General features: G+C 48.0%; 1 protein-coding gene across 4 annotated transcripts in view; it reads left to right on the top strand.

Moving 5' to 3' along the window:
- rbfox1 (RNA binding fox-1 homolog 1) overlaps positions 1 to 25,572 on the top strand; it is a 191,394-nt gene that overhangs the window by 101,646 nt on the left and 64,176 nt on the right. For all 4 annotated transcript variants that reach the window (XM_086132301.1, XM_086132304.1, XM_086132302.1 and 1 more), the window contains exon 2: positions 588 to 878. In XM_086132301.1, the coding sequence (XP_085988427.1) occupies positions 588 to 878 (291 nt within the window). The remainder of the gene's footprint in view (positions 1 to 587; positions 879 to 25,572) is intronic.

Consider the following 25,572-nt stretch of genomic DNA (forward strand, 5'->3'; position numbering starts at 1 on the left):
TTTATCAATCCACAATGACAAAAGGACTTGTTATTCTGATGACACTGCCATGTTCTGGGACACAAAGTTTTACTTCTGATAGATGAACTAAGGATTTTCAGAAGGAAAATACCTTTTGTTATTTGTTTGAATTATTTTGAGAAATGCAAATACTGTTTTGCAAATTTAAATTTGGTTCTGTGAAATGTACCAAAGTGTCTGAGAAAAACTGGTGAAAAAGACAAAAAGCTTTTGTAGGCTCTTGGTCCATTATGTGAGATTTATAACCTTCTGAAGGGACTGAGGTGAATTGAGTGTACTACTTTGCTTCAACCAATAGACACTTTGTCTATGTCTAATCAGTCTCAACCTCTTTGCTATCTTAAGAACATGTCATCATATAAGGGAAGTTCATTGATATCCATACTCCTCTGGTCGTCTTTTTTCTGTCATTGAATATGTAATTCAGAACAGTTTACAGTTTAATTTTTTAAATGTAGTTCGTTATAGTTGATCAAAGATGTAGTCAAACATCCCTCACACATCTTACATTATGCATGCAATGTGAATTTTTCATGTTCAAAAGGTAAATTTCTTTCTCTACACAGGGTAACCAGGACACACCGACACCCCCAGATCCATCCATGGCTCAGACTTACACATCAGCCCAGTTTGCCCCTCCTCCCCAGAATGGCATTAACACAGAGTTCACTGCTTCACACGCTCACCCACATGCACACTCCCATCCACATTCACACCAGCAGCCAGCACCTCAAGACTACTCCGGGGTTCAGGCCTCTGTCAGTGACCATCCACTCAACATCTACCAGTCGACACAGAGCCACAGTGACCAGAATGGATCAGACATCGGCAGTCAGACAGTCACTGGCACAGCCACAGTAAGACATGAAGTAATGAATGTTTGGTTTAGTTTAACATATAAGGATCCAGAGCCTTGTTTTTGTTTTGTGTCTGTTAATGGTCATTTCAAAACATTGTCTGTAACTGGCCGAGAAGCAGTTCCATATCGGTACGTGATTGCTTGTTGTTTTTGATTGCTGAGAGCTACTTCTTGGCTACTAATTACTGCAAACGGCTACTAGTTTTCAGACACACTTTTGAAATACAAAATTTGCTCAAATTACCTTTATTGCGTTACTATCAAGTTATGACAGTCATCTATGTAAAGACACCGATCATGTGAATGATTTCTCCACAATAATCAGGAGTCAGAACATTACAATATGCAACACTATATTTCTATAAATCTTTGCCAATATTCTTTCAAATGATCACTTCTATGATATTCCAAGGAAATCACAATGTCCCATCACTGGTGAGCTATTTTTAGAACAGGCCCACAGGCTTCTATGTGGTCCTTGCGACTACATGGTGCCTGTAGGCACCACATTGGTGACCCTTACTTTAAAGGAAAGAATTCCTTTTATCTTATGTTCTTTTTGTTAATGAATATATGGGTAATTATGATCAGCTCATCTCTACAGGGGCTTCCATGAAGTTTTCTTGTTTTGATCACAAATATTCTAAACTCTTGTCGCTGCCCTATAACAACGGTGCATGTCACAGTTGCCTTTGTTCTAGAACAAAGAAATGTTTTACATATAAAAAGAAACAATGTAGAAAAGAACCAAGGTTGCAGACTCAAATTTTGGCTCATTTATTGAGGTAGAAATTATTTGGAGCTGATGGGGGCCTTCAAAGGGAAGATTAAAGAAGCTTTTGAATTTGATAGCAGATCCTGGTGGCAGTGGTAAGTCCTAGCCTGGACAGAGGCCACTAACAATTCTTCCACCATAAACGTGAACAAATAATATGAGCATCTTCAATCTTTCACCTAGGGTGGCAGGGAGAACCAGGCTGTGGGATTGGAAGATCCAACACAGAGAGATTTCAAGGTCGAAAACTTGAACTTAAAACATTGAACGTGATATCCAGATGTAAAGCTCGTTAGTGCCAATAGAAGCAAATAAAGCCCTTCAAACAACGGTGCTCAAATTAGGACCTTGGTTGAACAATTAAGTCAGATGGCAAGCTGAACACTCCTAAAAACTCTTTCACCAACCGATCAGCTGTTTAAATAATAGCTTGGGAGAGGGATAACGTGGACAAATAAATATCCAAGAAAGCGGTCTTGGTTTGGTGTTTATGAAGCAAGATGTGTATGTAATGTACTGTCAATGTAAAACTTGGAAAGAACCCATCTTTCTTGGTGACAATGTGTCAGATTTTCCTCAAGGTTGATATTTCTCCACAACTTGATGAAGTGTTTCCTACAGATAGTGCCACCTAGTGATGTGCTCCACGGGTCGAATCCCTGAAGCGTGTGCTGAGTAATCTAGATGAGTGGTTCATGAATGGGGAGTCGAAGCGCGTGTTGATGACGTCAGTGGTGACATTTGAAGCCTAGGCTGTTTGAGCGTAAGGGTTAAGGTAAAAGGGAAGAGGAGGAGGAGGGACAGATCAGCAGACTGCAAAGGGATGTTCCGGTTAGTAGCTCAATGCACCATGCAGATAATATAAAGGTACTGACTGATTGTTCCTACCTTACTGAAAACCACTTGTCTCAAGTGAGACAGAGGAAAGCTGTAAGAAAAGAACAGGAAATGCTATAATCATCAATTCATCTTAGTTACCTGACAAAAGGAGGAGAAGGGGAGGAGTCTTAGAGGTTACTTGATCCAAAAATTGGCCATAGACTACTTAGGTCAAGAGCTGATTTGTGCTGATGAAAATGAGACCAAGCAGTTTGGCCCATCCATCCATCCATCCATTTTCCGAACCGCTCGATCCACACTAGGGTCGCGGGGGGTGCTGGAGCCCATCCCAGCTGTCTCCGGGCAGTAGGCGGGGGACACCCTGAATCAGTTGCCAGCCAATCGCAGGGCACACAGAGACGAAGAACCATCCACGCCCACACTCACACCTAGGGACAATTTAGAGCGTCCAATCAGCCTGCCATGCATGTTTTCGGAATGTGGGAGGAAACCGGAGCACCCGGAGAAAACCCACGCAGGCCCGGGGAGAACATGCAAACTCCACACAGGGAGGCCGGAGCTGGAATCGAACCCGGTACCTCCGCACTGTGAAGCCGACGTGCTAACCACTGGACTACCGGGCCGCCCCCAGTTTGGCCCAATGAACATCAAAAAAAAGTGCAACGAGGCCGAGGATATAGCGGGACATTGACCTTATTCGTCAGAGTTTTTGCTAACTACCCTACTGTATTTATAGAGCACTTTCAAACAGCCATCGCTGCATACAAAGTGCTGTACATGGAACAATTTAACATATATAATAAACAGTAAAATAAATAAAAAGTAAACAACAGTACTCGTCTAATGCATTGAGGAAGTAGTAAAGGTCCTGGACACCCATGTGCCCCGCGGCAGTCCGCCAGCTGACACAGCTCACCTCCCCTCCAGTGCTCGCCCACTTTGACCTCCAGAACCCTACGCTGGTGACCTGTGATGCGTCCAACACGGCGATAGGGCAGTCCTGTCCCAGCTACACGGGGTGACCAAATGTCCCATGGCGTTTGCCTCACGATCTCTGACCCCCACGGAGCAGAGGTATTCGGTGGGGGAGAGGGAAGCGCTGGCCTGCATCTGGGCCTGCGAGCGGTGGCACATGTACCTTTACGGGCGCACTTCACGCTCCGGACCGACCACCGAGCACTCACAGCCCTTCTGGCCATGACAGGGTCGGGACACAAACCGCTGCGCCTGTACCGGTGGTCAGAGCGACTACAAGCCTACAACTTCACGACAGTGTTCACACCCGGCAGAGATAATGTTGTGGCTGATCTTCTCTCCAAGGCCACGCCCACCTCAGCGCCAGACACCGCCCGGGACGGCTCAGAGTCAGAGCTAATTCTCATGCTGCACGAGCCTCTCCGAACAACTGTCTCCGAGCAGGAGCTCCAGACGGCCTCTGTACAGGACCCTGCACAGCTCCACACGTTTATCCTGGAGGGCTGGCCCGCAAAGGTGCCAGAGAAGCTGGCGCCCTTCCACCGGGTCAGAGACGACCTTTCCTGTTGGAACAGTGACTGCGTCGCCCGGGGGCTCTGCACAGTGATCCCCAGCTCTCTACGACCACGCATCCTGAACATGGGACACGACGATCACCTGGGCATCATGAGAGTGAAGCAGCGCTGCAGGAACCTGGTTTGGTGGCCAGGCATCGATAGAGACATTGAAACAATGGTGAAGGACTGCACCGCCTGCCTTACCAGCGGTAAAATGAGCCCACCCTCGACGCCACCTTTGCAGCCCCTCCAATGGCCAGCGACGCCGTGGTCCCACATCCAGGTGGACATCTGTGAGGAGTTCCATGGCATTCCTCATCACCAGCGGTTCCTGTTGGTGGCCTATGACCTCCACTACAAGTGGCCGGAGGTCCTCCCCATGGGGTCAGTAACCACACAGTAAATCACTGGCTTTCTTTGCTCCCTGTTTACCCGCTGGACAACGGGCCCCAGTTCCTCTCGGCTGACTTTGCTGCCTTCATGGGGGACAGGAGGATTAAACACATCAGGAGGGCCCTGTACCACCGGCAGGCCAACGGGGGGAGGTTCAACCAGACCCTCAAGAACAGCCTGAGAGCGCATCTGACCGAAGGTCTCCCATTCAGCATGGCCCTGCAGAACACACGACTGCACGACAGAACTATGCCACATGCCACGACGGGTAGCTCCGTCCGGGTAACACCCTCGGACCGAGGCTCCGCACTGTTTGGGCTCGTTGGCAGCCCCTGTACCTCAGAGACTATGTCCTTGGTTCAGGTTTAGGGTAGCGCGTAGTCTGTTACGTGGCAGAATAAACTACATGGCTATGCGGGTAAACGGGTTGACTACCCTGTTTATACAGATAGGTTGGCCACGTTCTGGCCTTAAAGTTGGGTCCTATTAATATTGTTTGAATGTTTTTTGCATTTTAAAAAACGGGGGTGAATGTGGCATGTAACCACAGCCACAGGGTCAGGTTACGACAGCGTGACGTCACGGCCGTAAAGTGGGCGGTTGTCGAAAAGTGTTGATATAAAAAGGTGACCAATGACAATAAACGGCAGTGAGCACATAGTCAGTCTCCACATGTTTTATTGAACACAACACACCCCTAGTGGCATATGGCATATGAACAACACTTCAACGCAAAATATATATTTTTTAAAAATCCTCGTCTCACCCCTCGGGTGGTGTCCGTCCCTCATTCAGCTCGGGTCCTCTACCAGAGGCCAGGAAGCTTGAGGGTTCTACGCAGTACCCTGCTGTTCCCAGCACTGCACATTTCTGGAGTGAGATGTTCGATGTTGTTCCCGGGATCTGTTGCAACCACTCACCTAGTTTGAGGGTCACTGCCCAAAGTGCTCTGACCACCACAGGCACGACTGTCACCTTCACCTCCCAGGCTCTCTCCAGCTCCTCTCTGAGCCCTTGGTATTTCTCGAGTTTCTCGTGTTCCTTCTTTCTGATGTTTCCATCACTTGGGACCGCTACATCCACGACAACGGCTTTCCTCTGCCCTTTATCTATGATCACGATATCTGGTGAGTTCGCCATTACCGTCTTGTCAGTCTGGATCTGGAAGTCCCACAGGATCTTTTCTCCGTCATTCTCCACCACCTTCGGAGGGGTTTCCAGTCCATACTCCGCACAGATGTTTCGGTAGACTATGCCAGCCACCTGTTTATGGCGTTCCGTGTAGGCTTTTCCTGCCTACATGCCTATGTGTTGGATCGTCTCAGGGGCCTCTTTGCACAACCTACACCTTAGGTCTTGTCTGGTGTGGTATATCTGGGCCTCAATGGCTCTGGTGCTCAGGGCCTGCTCCTGAGCAGCCAGGATGAGTGCCTCTGTGCTGTCCTTCAGGCCAGCCCTCTCTAGCCACTGATAGGACTCCTTGAGATCAGCCACTTCAGTTATGGTCCGGTGGTACATCCCGTGTAGGGGCTTGTAGCTTTCGGGTCTTAACGTTCGTGGTCTGAATCTCTTCCATCACCTTGGTATATGCCACATTTGATGGACACTTGGGAAAGTGACTTGCCATTGGCTTCAAGTGTGGTTTTCCACATCCTCATCGAGTTCGCAACGAAGGCTCTTAGGGTAGTTGGATAGTTGGATGGGACTGCGCCCTTTGAGGGATGCTTCATGATCAGGATTGTTCGCCCTTCGGTTAGCCATCCTGGGTGAGTCCCATCCTTCAGCAGCTGGTTCATTTGTGCTGCTAGGCACTCATGGAGTGCTGTGAGTTTCTTTAGCCAGTAGGTGTGGACCACCGGGCCTGGTGCTGTCCAGTTCTTCATATATGAGAGTCTTTCCTGTATGTCTGCCACTGTTATGGTAACTGGGTTCTTTCCAGGGAGGTTGCTGTGCTCCTCTCTCAGGGTCGCCAGCCATTGTGCACTGATGTTATATGCAACCTCCTTCTCCCATATGCCTTTCCAGTACCTTTCAGTTTCCAGTCTTTGTGGGTCAGCTCTGTTGTTTGGACCCTGCCACTGAGCGTACACTTTCGCAGGTTGTGTTGCAAACAGCCTGTTTATTCGTCTGGCCTCATTCTCTTTCGTGTACCGCTTTAGGCGGCTGGACAAGGCTTGGAGCCTTTGTTTGGCAGTTTCGAGTGCTTCAGGTATGGTCATCTGGATGTACCTCTCGGGTATCGGCCTTTTCATCACACCTCTTTGGGCCTCCGTCAATTGACTCACATCTTTCCGAACCGCCTTGATCTTAGCCTCCAATCGTCTTTTCCATGGTGGGTAACGTATCTCATGGCTTCCATGGTTGCTCTTATAGCCAAGCATCTCTAGGATCGCTGATGCTGAAGCGTATATCAGCTCATTGGTTGCCGTGATCGTTACGGTCGGGATCGCCCTCAGTGATGCATTCACACTTTCCATGAGACTCTCAGGTGGTACTTCACATAGCCGTTGTAATCGGTTTCTAGGTTGCCCAGCTTTCATTCTCGCCATGATCTTTCAGGTCATATATATATACACAGTATATCCTCACTAGGCCCTCATGAGGATGAAGCGGTTCGGAAGATGAATGAATGAAAATGAATGAATATATATATTTTTAAAAATCCTCGTTTCACCCCTCTGGTAGTGTCCGTTCCTCATTCAGCTCGGCTTCTTAGGACTTGCCTCACTCGCTGGAGGCATTTGGCCGTAGCCGCTTTCCTTGTTGCCAGTTCGAGGTTGCCATTGGCTTGTGGTACACCGAGGTACTTGTAGCTGTCCTCAATGTCTGCTATTGTTCCTTCAGGGAGTGAGACCCCTTCAGTGCGGACTACCTTTCCTCTCTTAAGCTAAGATTGTGGCGAGAATGAAAGATGGGCAACCTAGAAACCGATTACAACGGCTATGTGAAGTACCACCTGAAAGTCTCATGGAAAGTGTGAATGCAGCACTCAGGGAGATCCCTACCGTAACGATCATGGAAACCAATGAGCTTATATACTCTTCAGCATCAGTGATCCTAGAGATGCTTGCCTATAAGAGCAAGCATGGAAGCCATGAGATACGTTACCCACCATGGAAAAGACGGTTGGAGGCTAAGATCAAGGCGGCTCGGAATGATGTGAGTCAATTGACGGAGGCCCAGAGAGCTGTGATGAAAAGGCCGATACCTGAGAGGTACATCCAGATGACCATACCTGAAGCACTCGAAACTGCCAAACAAAGGCTCCAAGCCTTGTCCAGCCGCCTAAAGCGGTACACGAAAGAGAATGAGGCCAGACGAATAAACAGGCTGTTCACAACACAACCTGCGAAACTGTACGCTCAGTGGCAGGGTCCTAACAACAGAGCTGACCCACCAAGACTGGAAAATGAAAAGTACTGGAAAGGCATATGGGAGAAGGAGGTTGCACATAACAGCAGTGCACAATGGCTGGTGACCCTGAGAGAGGAGCACAGCAACCTCCCCGAACAGAACCCAGTTACCATAACAGTGGCAGACATACAGGAAAGAGTCTCAGATATGAAGAACTGGACAGCACCAGGCCCGGACAGGGTCCACACCTACTGGCTAAAGAAACTCACAGCACTCCATGAGCGCCGAGCAGCACAAATGAGCCAGCTGCTGAGGGATGGGACTCACCCAGGATGGCTAACCGAAGGATCCCTCAAAGGGTGCAGTCCCATCCAACTATCGGCCAATAACCTGTCTCTCCACAACATGGAAGCTCATGTCAGGCATCATTGCGGCTAAGATAAGTGGACACATGGATCAATACATGAGCGAAGCACAGAAGGGCATTGGTAGAGATACCAGAGGAGCCAAACATCAGCTCCTGGTTGACAGAACAGTCGCACAAGACTGCAGGTCCCGACATACCAACCTGTGCACAGCCTGGATTGATTACAAGAAAGCCTATGACTCTATGCCACATACATGGATCACTGAATGCTTGGAGTTGTATAAGGTGAACAGGACCCTAAGAGCTTTCGTTGCGAACTCGATGAGGATGTGGAAAACCATACTTGAAGCCAATGGCAAGCCACTTACCCAAGTGTCCATCAAATGTGGCATATACCAAGGTGATGCACTCTCCCCACTGCTGTTCTGCATAGGACTGAACCCCCTAAGCCAAGTAATCACCAAGACAGGCTATGGATACCGCCTCAGAAATGGAGCCACGATCAGTCACCTCCTCTACATGGATGACATAAAGCTGTATGCTAAGAGCGAAAGGGATATAGACTCCCTGATCCACACAACCAGGATCTACAGCAGCGACATCGGGATGCCATTCGGGCTTGAGAAATGTAGTCGGATGGTGACTAAGAGAGGAAAGGTAGTCCGCACTGAAGGGGTCTCACTCCCTGAAGGAACAATAGCAGACATTGAGGACAGCTACAAGTACCTCGGTATACCACAAGCCAATGGCAACCTCGAACTGGCAACAAGGAAAGCGGCTACGGCCAAATACCTCCAGGGAGTGAGGCAAGTCCTAAGAAGCCAGCTCAATGGCAAGAATAAGACCCGGGGAATAAACAGCTATGCCCTGCCAGTGATCAGATACCCTGCAGGAATAATAAGGTGGCCAAAGGAAGAGATTGAGACCACGGACGTTAAGACCCGAAAGCTCCTAACCATGCATGGAGGGTTCCATCCCAAATCCAGCACCCTGAGACTGTACGCAAGCCGAAAGGAAGGAGGCCGGGTACTAGTGAGTGTGAGAGCCACTGTCCAGGATGAAACATCCAAGCTCCATGAATACATCAAGGAGAAGGCTCCAATGGATGACGTACTCAGAGAATGCCTCAGACAATGGGGAACAGAGGATGAGGCGCTGGAAGAGGGACCATCATGGGAGGACAAGCCCCTACACGGGATGTACCACCCGACCATAACTGAAGTGGCTGATCTCAGGAAGTTCTATCAGTGGCTCGAGAGGGCTGGCCTGAAGGACAGCACAGAGGCACTCATCCTGGCTGCTCAGGAGCAGGCCCTGAGCACCAGAGCCATTGAGGCCCAGATATACCACACCAGACAAGACCCAAGGTGTAGGTTGTGCAAAGAGGCACCTGAGACGATCCAACACATAACTGCAGGGTGTAAGATCCTGGCAGGGAAAGCCTACATGGAACGCCATAACCAGGTGGCTGGCATAGACTACCGAAACATCTGTGCGGAGTATGGACTGGAAACCCCAAGGTCAAAATGGGAAACACCTCCGAAGGTTGTGGAGAATGACAGAGCGAAGATCCTGTGGGACTTCCAGATCCAGACTGACAAGATGGTAATGCTTAACACACTGCCAAAGTGCTTCCCATGCCTGCGCGTCAGGTCACCACGAAGGTAGGCAGTAATTTGCTTTTCACAAACTTTGGTATCTATTTTATTTTTCCATTTTGTTCATTTTAGGGGCAGTTATGGCAATTGCTCATGTTATTGAGCAATTGCATGTTATGGTATTGCATATGCGCCGCTGCTGTAGATGGTTATGTTGAAAAATAAGATAAGAGAAGATAAGAAAACCTTTATTTGTCTCACATGTTTGTCTCACAGTTATAGTTTTATGTATATTATTTTAAATGAATCTCTACAGGATGTGCTAAGGGGAATTTTGTATGAACACTTTACCATAAACTAAAATAATTTTAAAGAATACAGTCGACTGTAGAATGAACCTAAAAAACACAATTGCTAGCAAAAAGAAGCATCTGGTGGCCTCATCAGTTTTCCCTTCCAGTCTAGCTGTCTGCTGTGCTCCTTCTACCACATCAGCTCACTGCTTTCTATATTCTTTTCTTTACAGCCATGTCCCCCCTCTCTCCCTCTCTCATTTTTCCTGGGTGGAGCTTTCACTCACCTCACTTAAACTCTTTCTTCCTGCAATGAGTAAGATTCCCAAAATAACATGAAAGCAGCAATAACAGCTGAAAACAGCTACTTGGTGATATTAATACACACATTCCATGTCTGCTCTAACTGGACCAGGGTTATGTATTTTGTTTTGGGATGCAGAGGAGGGCTGCAGATTGGTAATGTAGACAACATCAGAGACAAAGCCATCAAAAATAAATGCGGTGACTACACAAAAACTACAACAGATGGCTTCATATTTAATACAATGTCAATAAAGTTATAAATAAATAAAGTAATTACATCCGATCAACGGTAGCATTCCATTATAACGCTCGTCAAACTACACTTAAAACTGTGAATATTTCTCATGTCAGTACTGCACATCAGACTACACAATATAAAAAACAAAAAAACAGACCCTTGAACCTTGTCAATCGAATACCACTCAATGAGATTAAAGCAGAAGTTTCCTTCTTTTTCTGTATAACCATCATTGTAACTTTTAATCGAGTAATGAATTCATTCTGTTAACAGCTCTGCAGCTCAACATCTCTTCAGAAACTCATTTTAGTCACAAGTTTCTTTGTGTGCAGCAATGTCTAATCCTTTCTGCTGACGATACCTGGACCAGTAAAACAATATACTGTTGTCACAATATAGAGTAACAATACCACAATGTGCAAGGGACTCAGTGATGTGAATTGTCAATCTGATGGGTTGGACACTAGTGACCTTTGTGCACCTTCACTTTAGAAAAGGTTTGTGTCATGAAAATAGCTCATAAACAGTACACGTCATTGAGATCAGGGTTCAATGGACCCAGATAGATTTTTTTAGACTGTTTTGGAAGTAGCATGTACTTTACATGCACCGACATGAATGGCTTCATCTGGTGTGTTTATTGAGCGGCATTCAGCCCCTTAAAGTGTTCTTTGTAAGAGAAGTGCATCCAGGAAGAACACTCTATTTTTTCTATTAGAGCGTGTCAAAGAGTAAAATTATGCATCCAGTGGATTTTATCTGAAATGCGCATAGTATACAAAAGCAAAAGAAATGGTTAAATACATTTATACAAACTGTATTTCTTCATGATTCAAAACTATGGATATGAATGTCCATCCATCCATCCATCCATCTTCTACCGCTTATCCGGGGCCGGGTCGCGGGGGCAACAGCTTTAGCAGGGAAGCCCAGACTTCCCTCTCCCTAGCTACTTCTTCCAGCTCTCCCCGGGGGATCCCGAGGCGTTCCCAGGCCAGCTGGGTGACATAGTCACTCCAGCGTGTCCTGGGTCTTCCTCGGGGTCTCCTCCCGGTGGGACATGCCCGGAACACCTCACCAGGGAGGCGTTCAGGAGGCATCCGAATCAGATGCCCAAGCCACCTCACCTGGCTCCTCTCGATTTGGAGGAGAAGCGGCTCGACTCTGAGCCCCTCCCGGATGACCGAGCTTCTCACCTTATCTCTAAGGGAGAGCCCGGACACCCTGCGGAGAAAACTCATTTCGGCCGCTTGTATCCGGGATCTCGTTCTTTCGGTCACGACCCATAGCTCGTGACCATAGATGAGGGTTGGAACGTAGATCGACCGGTAAATTGAGAGCTTCGCCCTTTGGCTCAGCTCCTTCTTCACCACGACAGACCGATACAACGTCCGCATCACAGCAGACGCTGCACCGATCCGCCTGTCGATCTCTCGCTCCCTCCTGCCCTCACTCGTGAACAAGACCCCAAGATACTTAAACTCCTCCACTTGGGGCAAGATCTCTCCCCCAACCCGGAGGGGGCACTCCACCCTTTTCCAACTGAGGACCATGGTTTCAGATTTGGAGGTGCTGATTTTCATTCCAACCGCTTCACACTCGGCTGCGAAACGCTCCAGTGAGAGTTGGAGAGCCCCGTTTGAAGGAGCCAACAGCACCACATCATCTGCAAAAAGCAGGGATGCAATACTGAGGCCACCAAAACGGACGCCCTCAACGCTTCGGCTGCGCCTAGAAATTCTGTCCATAAAGATTATGAACAGAATCGGCGACAAAGGGCAGCCTTGGCGGAGTCCTACCCTCACTGGAAACGATTCCGACTTACTGCCGGCAATGCGAACCAAACTCTGACATCGGTGGTATAGTGACCGAATAGCCCGTATCAGGGGTTTCGGTACCCCATACCCACGAAGCACCCCCCACAGAACTCCCCGAGGGACACGGTCAAACGCCTTCTCCAAGTCCACAAAACACATGTAGACTGGTTGGGCGAATTCCCACATACCCTCGAGGACCCTGCTAAGGGTGTAGAGCTGGTCCACTGTTCCACGGCCGGGACGAAAACCACACTGCTCCTCCTCAATCTGAGGCTCGACTTCCTGACGGACCCTCCTCTCCAGCACCCCTGAATAGACCTTACCAGGGAGGCTGAGGAGTGTGATCCCTCTGTAGTTGGAACACACCCTCCGGTCCCCCTTTTTAAAAAGAGGGACTACCACCCCGGTCTGCCAATCCAGAGGCACTCTCCCCGTTGACCACGCGATGTTGCAGAGGCGTGTCAACCAGGACAGCCCCACAACATCCAGAGCCTTGAGGAACTCCGGGCGGATCTCATCCACCCCTGGGGCCCTGCCACCGAGGAGCTTTTTAACCACATCGGTGACTTCAACCACAGAGATAGGAGAGCCCACCTCAGGGTCCTCAGACTCTGCTTCCTCCAAGGAAGACGTGTTGGTGGAGTTGAGGAGGTCTTCGAAGTACTCTGCCCACCGGTTCACAACGTCCCGAGTCGAAGTCAGCAGTGCCCCATCCCCACTGTACACAGTGTTAGTGGTGCACTGCTTCCCCCTCCTGAGACGTCGGATGGTGGACCAGAATTTCCTCGAAACCGTCCGGAAGTCGGCTTCCATGCCCTCACCGAATTCTTCCCACGCTCGGGTTTTTGCCTCGGCGACCACCGAAGCTGCGTTCCGCCTGGCCAGTCGATACCCGTCAGCTGCCTCTGGGGTCCCACAGGCCATAAAGGCTCGATAGGACTACTTCTTCAGCTTGACGGCATCCCTTACTGCTGGTGTCCACCAGCGAGTACGAGGGTTGCCGCCACGACAGGCACCAACCACCTTACGGCCACAACTCAGATTGGCCGCCTCAACAATAGAGGCACGGAACATGGTCCACTCGGACTCAATGTCCCCCGTCTCCCCCGGAACATGGGAAAAGCTCTGTCGGAGGTGGGAGTTGAAACTCCTTCTGACAGGGGATTCCGCCAGACGCTCCCAACAAACCCTCACAATACGTTTGGGTCTGCCAGGACGGACCGGCATCTTCCCCCAGCATCGGAGCCTACTCACCACCAGGTGGTGATCAGTTGACAGCTCCGCCCCTCTCTTCACCCGAGTGTCCAAAACATGCGGCCGCAAATCCGATGATACAACCACAAGGTCGATCATCGAACTACGGCCCAGGGTGTCCTGGTGCCAAGTGCACATATGGACACCCTTATGTTTGAACAAGGTGTTCGTTATGGACAGTCCGTGACGAGCACAGAAGTCCAATAACAAAACACCACTCGAGTTCTGATCGGGGGGGCCGTTCCTCCCAATCACGCCCCTCCAGGTCTCACTGTCATTGCCCACGTGAGCATTGAAGTCCCCCAGCAGAACAAGGGAGTCCCCAGCAGGAGTACTCTCCAGCACACCCTCCAAGGACTCCAAAAAGGGTGGGTATGCTGAGCTGCCGTTTGGTGCATATGCACAAACAACAGTCAGGACCCGTCCCCCCACCCGAAGGCGGAGGGAAGCAACCCTCTCGTCTACCGGTGTGAACCCCAATGTACAGGCACTGAGCCGGGGGGCAATGAGTATGCCCACACCTGCTCTGCGCCTCTCACCATGAGCAACTCCAGAGTGGAAGAGAGTCCAACCCCTCTCGAGAGAACTAGTACCAGAACCCAGGCTGTGTGTGGAGGCAAGTCCGACTATATCCAGTTGGAACTTCTCTACCTCACACACCAGCTCGGGCTCCTTCCCTGCCAGAGAGGTGACATTCCATGTCCCAAGAGCTAGCTTCTGCAGCCGAGGATCGGACCGCCAGGGTCCCCGCCTTTGGCTGCCGCCCAGCTCGCATTGCACCCGACCCCTTTGACCCCTCCCACGGGTGGTGAGACCATGAGAAGGGGGACCCACGTTGCCTCTTCGGGCTGAGCCCGGCCGGGCCCCATGGGTGTAGGCCCGGCCACCAGGCGCTCGCCAACGAGCCCCACCTCCAGGCCTGGCTCCAGAGGGGGGCCCCGGTGACCCGCGTCCGGGCAAGGGAAACTGAGTGCCATCGATTTTATCTATCATAAGGGGCTTTGTGAGCCGTGCTTTGTCTGGTCCCTCACCTAGGACCTGTTTGCCATGGGTGACCCTGCCAGGGGCATAAAGCCCCAGACAACTTAGCTCCTAGGATCATTGGGACACACAAACCCCTCCACCACGGTAAGGTGACGGCTCACGGAGAGGGGATATGAATGTATCCCTTCAATATGCTTCAGCCTACATTAATTCCAAAATAAGCAACGTTGAAATATTTGTTTGACTCTTTTAATCCTCATGATGTTTAAATACGTTCAGAAAAGCTACCACCTCCTCATGACATATTCTTACGTCATCTCCTTTTTAAAAAAAATATATGTATTTATTTTTGCGTCGTAGAGTGCAGAACGATCTCACGCAACCTGTGACGAAGGATCAAGCTTGTCTGCATTGTAAATCCTTTAAAATCTTTCCAGCTGGTGGCCGCAGGGGCAAGGGATCAGCCAGGATCATACTGCAGAACAAGTTGAAGTCGAGGGGGATGTATGCATGGGCGGAGTTGTGGAGCAGCATAGAGTTGGGTGGAGTAGCGGGTAGTTAGTAGAGAGTGCGTTCAAACCAATAGGAATGGAGAAATGACAACAATTAACTCGTGAGGATTGCTTTTGGGGAAGAAAATCTTCCACTATGACTTGGGAGTTTGAGTTGCTGAAAGCATGTTCTCCCCATGCCTACGTGGGTTTTCTCTGGGTACTACGGTTATCTCCTACATTCCAAAAACATGCATGGCAAGTTAATGGAACACTCGAAGTTGTCCCTAGGTGTGATTGTGAGTGTGGATGTTTGTTCGTCTGTGTGTGCCCTGCGATTGGCTGGCAACCAGTTTAGGGTAACTCCCGCCTACTGCCCGAAGACAGCTGGGATAGCCTCCACCACCCCCCCCGCGGCCCGAGTGAGGATAAAGCGAATCGGAAAATGGATAGATGGATGAAAATAACTGCCATAATTGGACTGGGGTTTTTTTGTGTGTGTGTGTGTGTGTGTGTGTGTTTTTATTTATTTATTTTTTTTTAGCTACAGCACAAAATTATGCGTTACTCACATCATTGGTGGCCACCATCATGAGGAGATGTTTAATGAAGGAAAAATTTTTTTTTAGGGGGGTGGTGTGAAGGGGTCAGAATATTAATTAATTAAGAATTAAGAAACATTTTATTAGTCTCGCAATGGAGAAATTCCCAATTCACAGCGGCAAAGTTATGAAAGGAAGAAGTAGAACAACAAAATATAGGAGCTGCTGGAAAGGCAGCCACTCTCGCGGCGCCATTTTGAAGTCAAAATAACAAAAATAATACAACACAACACATAGGACACAGACAGTCGTGCAATCTTCACCACTTTTCTGCATACACTTTGTTGTCTGAAGCAGTTCTAGATGAAAGAGGAGAGGATCAAAGTGTCCTTTCACCAGTGGATCAGAGACGTCATGCTAAAAATGTGCACACGTCTGCTACAAGCTAAGTTTTGAAAGCAAACACGAAGCTGTAGCGTCCATTGACAATATGACTTGGGCCATTATTTTACAAAGATGACAATATTGTCTATTCAAGCTTATTGGCACAAATGTTTACTGTAGTCCCAGCTTGATTTCACCAATATGCTGTAGAGCATGCTGCCTCAAACCTGTCCTCACTTCACATGTCTGTTTCTGGTGCCAAACAGGACAAGCTTCTCTGTGTTTGTTTGTTTTATGTCTTTTCTGCGAGTGTAGGCGGATGTTGCCACCACCAGTGAGATTCACACAGATCGCAGTTGTGGCTGTATGTGTGTGCGCACTCCTTCTCGTGTTCCGATGTATACTTAGGCATTTCGTGTAAGATTCACAGTCTGCTGGCCTTATGTTGCTTCTTTTTTTTTTTTTTTTTTGTCATTCCTAACCCCCAACACACACACACATAGACTGTACCGTATTTTTAGATGGCTTGTAGCCTTAAAGTGTGAGAAGACAAAAAGAGGTAGATGAGAGAGGTGGGACGAATGGAAGCACAGTTTTATTTGGGCATCCATGACGAGCTTTTTACTTTTTTTTCTTTTTTTTTTAAACACGAGAAACATTTCCCCCCCAAATTTTTAGAAGTTTCAGAACAGGCACAAGTGTAGTTTTATATATATATATATGTGTGTGTGTGTCGATCTACGTTCCAACCCTCGTCTATGGTCACGAGCTATGGGTCGTGACCAAAAGAACAAGATCCCGGATACAAGCGGGCAAAATGAGTTTTCTTTGCAGGGTGTCCGGGCTCTCACCGAGATAAGGTGAGGAGCTCGGTCATCCAGGAGGGGCTCAGAGTCGAGCCGCCTCTCCTCCACATCGAGAGGAGCCAGATGAGGTGGCTCAGGCATCTGATTAGGATGCCTCCTGAACGCCTCCCTGGTGAGGTGTTCCGGGCATGTCCCACCAGGAGGAGACCCCGGGGACGACCCAGGACACACTGGAGAGACTATGTCACCCAGCTGGCCTGGGAACGCCTCGGAATCCCCCGGGGAGGGCCCGAAGAAGTGGCTGGGGTGTCACGTTTCGGGCAAACCGAATAAAGTTGGGATCCCAAAAGTGTAGACACCAGACAAGGTCTCCGTAGCAAAAAGGTTTTAATATACTAAAATCTAGTGATGGGTCCAGCGACACCGATGCGTTGACGCATGCGCCGGGCTCACAGAGCAAACCACGTGTCGGTGCCTGTGCTGCTTCATTACGTCACGTGATTGACACGTGAACTGCACCGGCGCAGTTTAGACTGCATCGGCTGCGTTGACACAGTCCAGGCTGCTAATTGACACATCGGCTGCGTTGACACAGTCCAGGCTGCTAATTGACACATCGGCTGCGTTGACACAGTCCAGGCTGCTAATTGACACGGGAACTGCACCGGTGCAGTTTAGACTGCATCGGCTGCTTGGCACAGTCCAAGCTGCGCCACTTAGTCCAGGGGGCGTCGACTCAGTGCAGGGAGCGTTGACGCAGTAAAAGCCCGCACAGTGTATCCTAAGGAAGTGTGTCTGGCGACACGATGCCGATTGCCGAAACAAGCCAGACCCTTTCTGTTTGCTGAGAATTGTATTCTGATTTGTTCAATAAAGATTAAAAAAAAAAAAAAAAACAAGCCAGACCTCACCCTCGCTCGAATAAAAATATATGTTTGGGCAATACGGAAAACACACTGATTATCAGAAAAAATATGTCCGTCTGACTTTGAGCGTCATGTCGGCTGTCATATAAGAGGCTATTATTATATGAGAAGTGCTTTATGGACGTTTGTACTGTACGTCATACTCCAGTTGATTGAGAGGTCCCGCCTATAAGGGGGTGTTCCAGAAAGTGACTGCGAGTGAGCACACCGCACGTTTGATGACTCTGCCACGTTGCTATTAAAAGTCACATAAAACGTAAACCTTGTCTGCTGACCATCATTACATTGGCTAGGCTAGTTTAGCTGTTGTCGTAGTTCAAAGCTTAATATGTGGCGTGGGTTGGGTCAGCGCCGCGAGTACGTGCTCGCGCTCACACGCTCACAGCAGCAGACTATCGACTGCTGAGACGCGCTTCACTTGAGTGACGTTGCTACAGTACGTGCATATTATGGAGCAGCTTCCGGACAAATACAAATTGTCCGCCGTGTAGAGCCATTTTGATCTCCTTTTGGAGAATAAGGTATTTATTAAAATCTCCTTGTCTCTCCAAGTGCTTCTCGGATTTTTGACATGTCTTATTCCATTGTGTGTGTGTGTGTGTTCTCCACAACAGGAGAAATAGCATGCATTAAACGCAACAGACTGAAATTTAAAACACTGGAGCATCTTATTTTTCTAAATCAAAATTTGTGAAGACAAAGCCCACAAGCATCCTCATTCACATGATTTTCACATTATTGAAACACATTGAATGATACAATATGAATGCATGGATGTGAATGATATTGTCAAGGGTCAATGTCATCTTTATTGTCAAATATGCTTTATGTATGACATGCAGCATAGATGAAATTTCTTCCTCTCAATCCTCAGTGCATACATGCATGCAAACATGCTGTGCATTAAACACACACAGCTAAGAAAGGATAGCAGCTACACTGTATAAAAAAGGCATGTAATCTGAACAGTATAGACAATATAAACAATATAAACAGCATAAACAATGGCACTTGTGGCTATTGTGGTTAGAGTGAGGTCGTGCATTGTATACACGTCATCATCAAATCAGTTTGTTCAGTCTGTCAAGTGGGTTGGCTGCAAGGATTTTGAAGGTCCAGCAGGTGGCAGTGGTCAGCGACACAGTATCAGTACAGTATCAACACAGTGTGTCATTGTGTCGACACGCCTCATGAGGCCTCATGGACCCATCACTACTAAAATCACACCGACAAAGAAGTAACATAAAGCGCTGGTCAAAACAAGGACCAGAGGGCACAAAAACGAATAACAAAAAGCGCTTGCACAAAAGGCAAGGGAGGAAAATAAGAACCGCGAAGACAGACAAAAAACGATGTAGCAAATACACGCAAGCGAAAGCCAAATCACAAAACAAAAACCATACTTACAAAACCATTGGTACCGAGAGTTCAAAAGTGAAACACGACGAGGTCTATAGCAAAGCAGTCTATGAGCAAGGAAGCAGCAAGGCAAAGGCAATACTCCGACAACAGGTGCACAGCAGAGGAGTCCTTAAATACAGAGTCTACTAATCATAGATTGGCAGCAGGTGTGCACAGAAGTCCGCTCATGCCACCTGCTGGCCAGACCGAAAACAGAACCGTGACATGGGGAGAGGGAAGTCTGGGCTTCCCTGCTAAAGCTATTGCCCCCATGACCCAACCCCAGATAAGCGTGTGTCTGTGTGTGTGTGTATGTACTGTATATATATATACTGTATATATGATTGTAAATAACAAGAGTCGAGGATGCTGTGGTAGACTAGCACTTGGGGTAGCAGTCTAAAACTCAACATAAACGTAAAAAAAGCTTACATCATTTCATATATCAGAAAGCTGTAACCACTCGTCACCAAAATCGCGAAAAAATATCACCCTATTATTGTGTCTTTTATGGACGAAAGAAATGTTTTCCTCACGAAGCTTTGCAGTGAGCACCTCTATGAAGAGGAAAACACCATCGCCATAAAATATTTAATACTTGGGCAATCTTTCTAATATTTTCAGTTTAATGTGAGCATAAATTGAGATGTCAACATCAATTTTGGTGACTAGTGATCACAATTTTATTAGGTGATGTTTATTTTTTACGCATTTAGACTGTCACTGGGGTCACAGCAAGGCAAGTGGGGAGAGACAAATTACATAAGTCTAGACAACTAAGTAGCCATTTTAACCCATTTCATAAAAGAATCAACTGGAGCCACAAATTTCTGCTGAGATCCGGGTAAGCCATTGGAAGCAATGTTTGTGCGCATCCACCATAGTGGATGTGTTCGAGAATTATTTTACCAGTAGATTTAATTTTTCAGGGTTTGTGTTTTATAAATGTACAAATTACAAAGTGCTGTATGTCAGCCTCTCAAAATAATCAAGATGCGGATTTTAGTCTAATTCATCACTTGAGTTGAATCAGACATCAGATTTCTCTATGAGCTGTACTGTTATGTAAAAGCAGTTAAAACTACACAAACAAACACATCCACACACACACACAAACACTGGAATCTCTTCTGGCTTTCATTGATCTCCCTAACATGAAGCAGCAACAGGACAAAGATGCTGCTGTTGATGCTCGTTTAATGCGTGTGTGCAGCCATCTTTCATCTCACTACTTTCTGATCAATAACCTTAATGGATCAACACCCATGTATCTGATTCTGCCCTACTCTGGTACTACTCTGGCATTCATATGAAATATGGCCACATGTAGTCAAGCAACTTTGACGATTGCTCTTCCCTTTTTTTCACTTGTCTCCTTCCATCGATCCATTTTCTGATCCGCTTCATCCTCACAAGGGTAACAGGGCGTGCTGGAGCCTATCCCAGCTGTCTTCGGGCAGTCGGCGAGGTACTCCCTGTACTGATTGCTACCCAATTGCAGGACACACAGAGACGAACAACCATCCGCGCTCATACTCATACCAAGGGACAATTTAGAGCAGGGGTCGGGAACCTATGTCTAGCAAGCCAGGTGTGGCTCTTTTGATGATTGCATCTGGCTCACATATAAAACAAAATATTCTCGCTTGTTTAATCCATCCATCAATTTTTCACTGCTCATGTCCTGTTCAGGACTACAGTTGGTGGCAGGAGCAATTTTAATTGGATGATACTGGCCTACGTTGGCCGTTGTTGGGGAAACAGTTAAACACCCCCTTTTGAATCAGCCCGCTCGGTCATTCGCTCAAAGCTAATCCTTTGACGAATAAAGTGGCAAAAAGAAAAAAGAGATGACAAGTGTGGTACATTTCAGGACGAATGGACCGAAGGATTCGCCTTTGTGGAGAGAACAGGTTCTGCGGTATGACTAATTTGCAATGACAAAATACCAACGATGAAACGGTTGAATGTAAAGTGGCACTTTGACATGCACCATGCTACGTTCGCATCAAAATATCCTGCGGGAGACACGAGAAAGGAAGCGTGCAAGCGACTGAGCAGGGTTCAAGCTAGCCAGCAGCAACTCCGCATGTGTACCCGGCAAACTGACTATAATTCCGCTAGTTTTGCTGGATATTTCGCAATCGTGAGGAACGGAAAACCATTCACATTAATGGGGAGTATCAGAACAAAATTATTTAAAATAATACATTCAGAGGCTTATTATACTGACAAATTGTTGAAGTCACTTTGAAAATACAGTATGTATATATATATATATATATATATATATATATATATATATATATATATATATATATATATATACCACATTAGTCAAAAAGATCCCCTGATTTAGAGTGTTCAATCAGCCTGCCATGCATGTTTTTTGGAATGAAACCGGAGTACCCGGAGAAAACCCACGCAGGCCCCGGGAGAACGTGCAAACTCCACATAGGAAGGCCGGAGCCAGGATCGAACCCACAACCTCTGCACTGTGAGGTCAACACGCTAAACACTGGTACACCGGGCCGCCCAACTTGTCTCCTTTTTTTTTTTTAAATACATTCACATCCTCAATCTATTTTGGAAGTGGTGTTTTCATTGAAGGCCCGCCGAGCATCCCAACCAAACGCCGCACAACCGAACGGCAATTACAGATGTTAAAGCTGCAATGTAAAAAAAGACCCTGGTGTTTCTATCAAGGAAGTTTTTTAAGGCCGCACATACTTTGTACATAATAATAATAATAATAATAATAAATGCTCTTGTGATGTGGAGGCCCAGTCTCATTCGGCTGGGTCGTCACAGTACGTAGAGCCGATCAGCTTCACCAGGGCCCGCCAATGACCACGGTCATGAGCCAGGTTCACTGCATCCTCCAGGGTAAGGCCCTGGTGTTTGAGATCCTCCCTGATGACATCAAACCATCTGGTGTGGGGTTTGCCGCGTGGCCTTTTCCAGCCGGCTGTCGCTGGATCAAATGAGAAGATGGCACGAGTTGGGTGTTCCGGGGGTAATCGGAGGAGATGTCCAAGCCAACGGATGCGCCTCTGAGCGGCCAGTCGGGATGCAGGGGGCTGAAGAGTATGTTTTCGGAGGTCTGAGTGGGCAACATGGAGGTGCCAGCTGATGTTCAAAATGGTTCTGCTGCTTCTGTTTGGTATATGGAGAGAGCACTGCTGAGGTCTTGGAGGGAGTTGCTGAACAGGGTGGTGTCATCAGCGTATTCAAGGTCGGTCAGGTGGAAGTTGCCGAACGACACGCCTGAGACTTGCTCCCGGACTCGGATCATAAGGTGGTCAATGACACAGTTAAGCCAGCTTGTTGGGGGCAGCGATGGCTTCGAATGGCAGGAAGGGCGCGGGTGAGAAGGATCCGGGTGAACAGTTTTGCGGGTATGGAGAGTAGTGAGATGCCTCTGTAGTCGTTGCAGAGTTGCTTGTCGCCTTTCCGCTTCCAGAATGGCAGGATGATGCCTCGGGTCCAGTCTGTGGGGGGCTGTTCTGCCACCCACACATGGTTAACGATGTGGGTGAGCCACTGGGCCATGGAGTCACCACCTTCTTTGAGCAGCTCTGCAGTGATGGCACAGATTCCAGGGGCCTTGTGATTTTTTAGTGATTTTATTGCTGCTCTGACCTCGTCGATTGTGACTGGGTCAGTTTTGCAGTTGGGGTTGGGGGTAGTGGAGTTGGCAGCAGTAACAAGACAGGGGTCGGTCGGAACTGGAGGATGATGAAGGAGGTTGCTGAAGTGCTCTTTCCAGCGTTCAAGGCAGTCTATTTCAGTGGTGATGCGATTTCCACTGGCATCCTTCATGAGGACGGTCTTGATGCGTGGTCCGATACCGGCTTGGCGCAGCATTTGAAAGACCTGTCTAAGGTCGTTGCGCTGTGCTGCTGATTCCATGCGTTCACCCTCTTCTCCCCAGTATCTCTCCCTGTCAGTTGCAATTGCTGCATTTCGTGCTGCATTCAGCCTCCGGTACTCTGTGATATCGCCGCGCAGGCGAGCAGCACGGCGGCGGTCAATGATGTCGAGGGTCAGCTGTGAGATCCATGGTTGTTAGGGAAGAGATCTTGATCTTCCCAATACATCCTGGGCAGACTGGTTGACCTTTAGTTTGAAAGTCTCCCAGTCTGCGATGTCATCATTGGCCAGGGCGGTGAAGGCATTGGTGATGGAGCGGCGATATGCAGAGGCAGTGGTGGGGTCACAGAGTCTGGAAGACATTAAGCATGGTTGTGGCCTGTTAGATGGGTCTGCTCGTATTTTAAGTCGTAGCTGGGCAACCAACAGGCGGTGGTCAGTGTTGCCCAACTGTGCTCCTCTGAAGACCCTGCAGTTGGTGACGGAGGATCGCCAGCGGCGGGAGATGATGATGTGGTCTATCGCCTTCCGGGTTCTTCCATCGGGACTATACCAGGTCCAGTGATGCATCTGCTTGCGGGGGAACCATGTGTCGGTGATACAGAGGTTATTTGAATAGCAGAGGAGAAGCAGACGTTTGCCGTTATCATTTGTGGTGTTGTCGACAAAGGTGGTGCCAATGGGTTGTGTGGTGGTTTGGTGAGATGGTCCTTCTCTGGAGGAGGAAGAGAAGGTTGCATTGGCGTCAGTGAGGATGATGACAATGTCATGTGGTGGGGTTTGGCTAACGACCTGATGGAGTTGGTCGAAGAAGGTGTCCTTCACTGTATCATCGGCGACATCTGTGGGGGTGTAAGCAACGATGACTGTCATCTTGCCATGTCGGTGGAGGAACCGTGCAGACAGGAGTCGATCGTTAATTGGGATCCAGCTGATAAGTGATTGCCGTGTATGTTTGGACATGGCCAGCGCAACGCCGTCCGAATTTCAGGGCCACTCCATATGAAACAGTGTTCTCCTGCTGTAATTTCGCCGCTGCCTTGCCGTCTTGATTCACATAGACCCGCCATGGTGATTTTGTAGCGGGAGAGCTCCAAGGACAGCAGTGAAGGAGCTCCAGCCCGAAGAAGCGTTCAGACGTTCCATGTAGCAATGCGCGTCTTCAGGCGTAGGTCAAGCCATACTCGTTGGTCGGGGGCGTGCCTATGTCTTGTCTTGGTTTGGGCAGTCCGGTTTCTTCTGGTCGGTTTCGTAACAATAAATTTCTCCTGAGTGGGTTGTTGGCCCTCTGCAGGATAGTCGGATGATGGGGCTGCCATTTTAGCAGCGTACCGACACACCGTTGGGACCTTGTTAGTCTGGAACCTCCCCGGAAGACCGGCCTGCCAAGGGAGACCCTAGCTGGAGCAAGCTCCAGACGGTAACGCTCTCCGGATCATTGGAACACACTTTGTACATACTATACTATATTTTATTAATCTACAAACATGGTGTTTTTGTCTAGAAAGAAGCAAATTGCCTTGGCTGTTGTGGTTTTATTATAATTATACAAAGAGATGGGCAAACAATAAAAGAGAGAATGTGGATATTTTAGAAGCCGCTGGCAATGATGACCCCTTTCATTGACTCCACATGTGTAGGTTGGCAAAAGAACCATCCACTGTTTTGTATTTTAGCCACAAGTACATACAGTGTGAAGTTATAAATATACTGTAGTTCAGTACCATATTTTCTGAACTATAAGGTGCTTTGGATTATAAGGCGCACCTTCAATGATTTGGCCTATTTAAAACAGTTTACATATATAGGGTGCACTGCATTAGAAAGTGCATACAGTAGTGGCTAGGGTTGCGCTATGCATCCACTAGATGGAGCCACACTAAAGGGAATACAATACAATACAATACAGCTTGATTAAAATGGAGCCTTCACAACCGCTGCAGTTGTAACAAAGCCATTCGAGTTGGTCACAAACACGGACATCAAACATACAAATACAAATGGCATTACAAAACAATAAATGAAAGACAAAAGTGGGCTCACATCCACAATGAGCTTAAATATCCTTAGAAGTCTTGCTTGTCTCCTTCTTCCTTCGTTTAGTCACTAGTTAACCATGCTTTTGATATTATCTTCGTTTCATGATGGCTGCACAGAGCTCACAAAGTAGTTGTCTGTTTGAGTGTGTGTTGGTGACTGCACATATCAATTAGATCTCACTATTTAGCACCGAGGTAGTGCTAACACGTACAGCATATACTGTATATCAAACTCACGCGGGCCACACTAATATTAAACTTTCATGTCAACGCGGGAGCCTCAAACGTGCATCCTGTGGGCCGCATATGGCCTGCAGGCTGTGAGTTTGAAACCACTGCTCTAAATTGTCCCGCAGTATTATTTGTGAACACGAATGGCTGTTCGTCTGTGGGTGCCCTGCTTATAGTCGGCAACCAGTCCAGGGTGTCCCCCGCCTACTGCCCGAAGACAGCTGGGATCAGCTCTAGCACGCCCAAGA

The sequence above is a fragment of the Hippocampus guttulatus genome, chromosome 16 (genome assembly GCF_054856545.1).
Source record: "Hippocampus guttulatus isolate MCC_2025c chromosome 16, RoL_Hgut_1.0, whole genome shotgun sequence".
NCBI classification, from domain to species: domain Eukaryota; kingdom Metazoa; phylum Chordata; class Actinopteri; order Syngnathiformes; family Syngnathidae; genus Hippocampus; species Hippocampus guttulatus.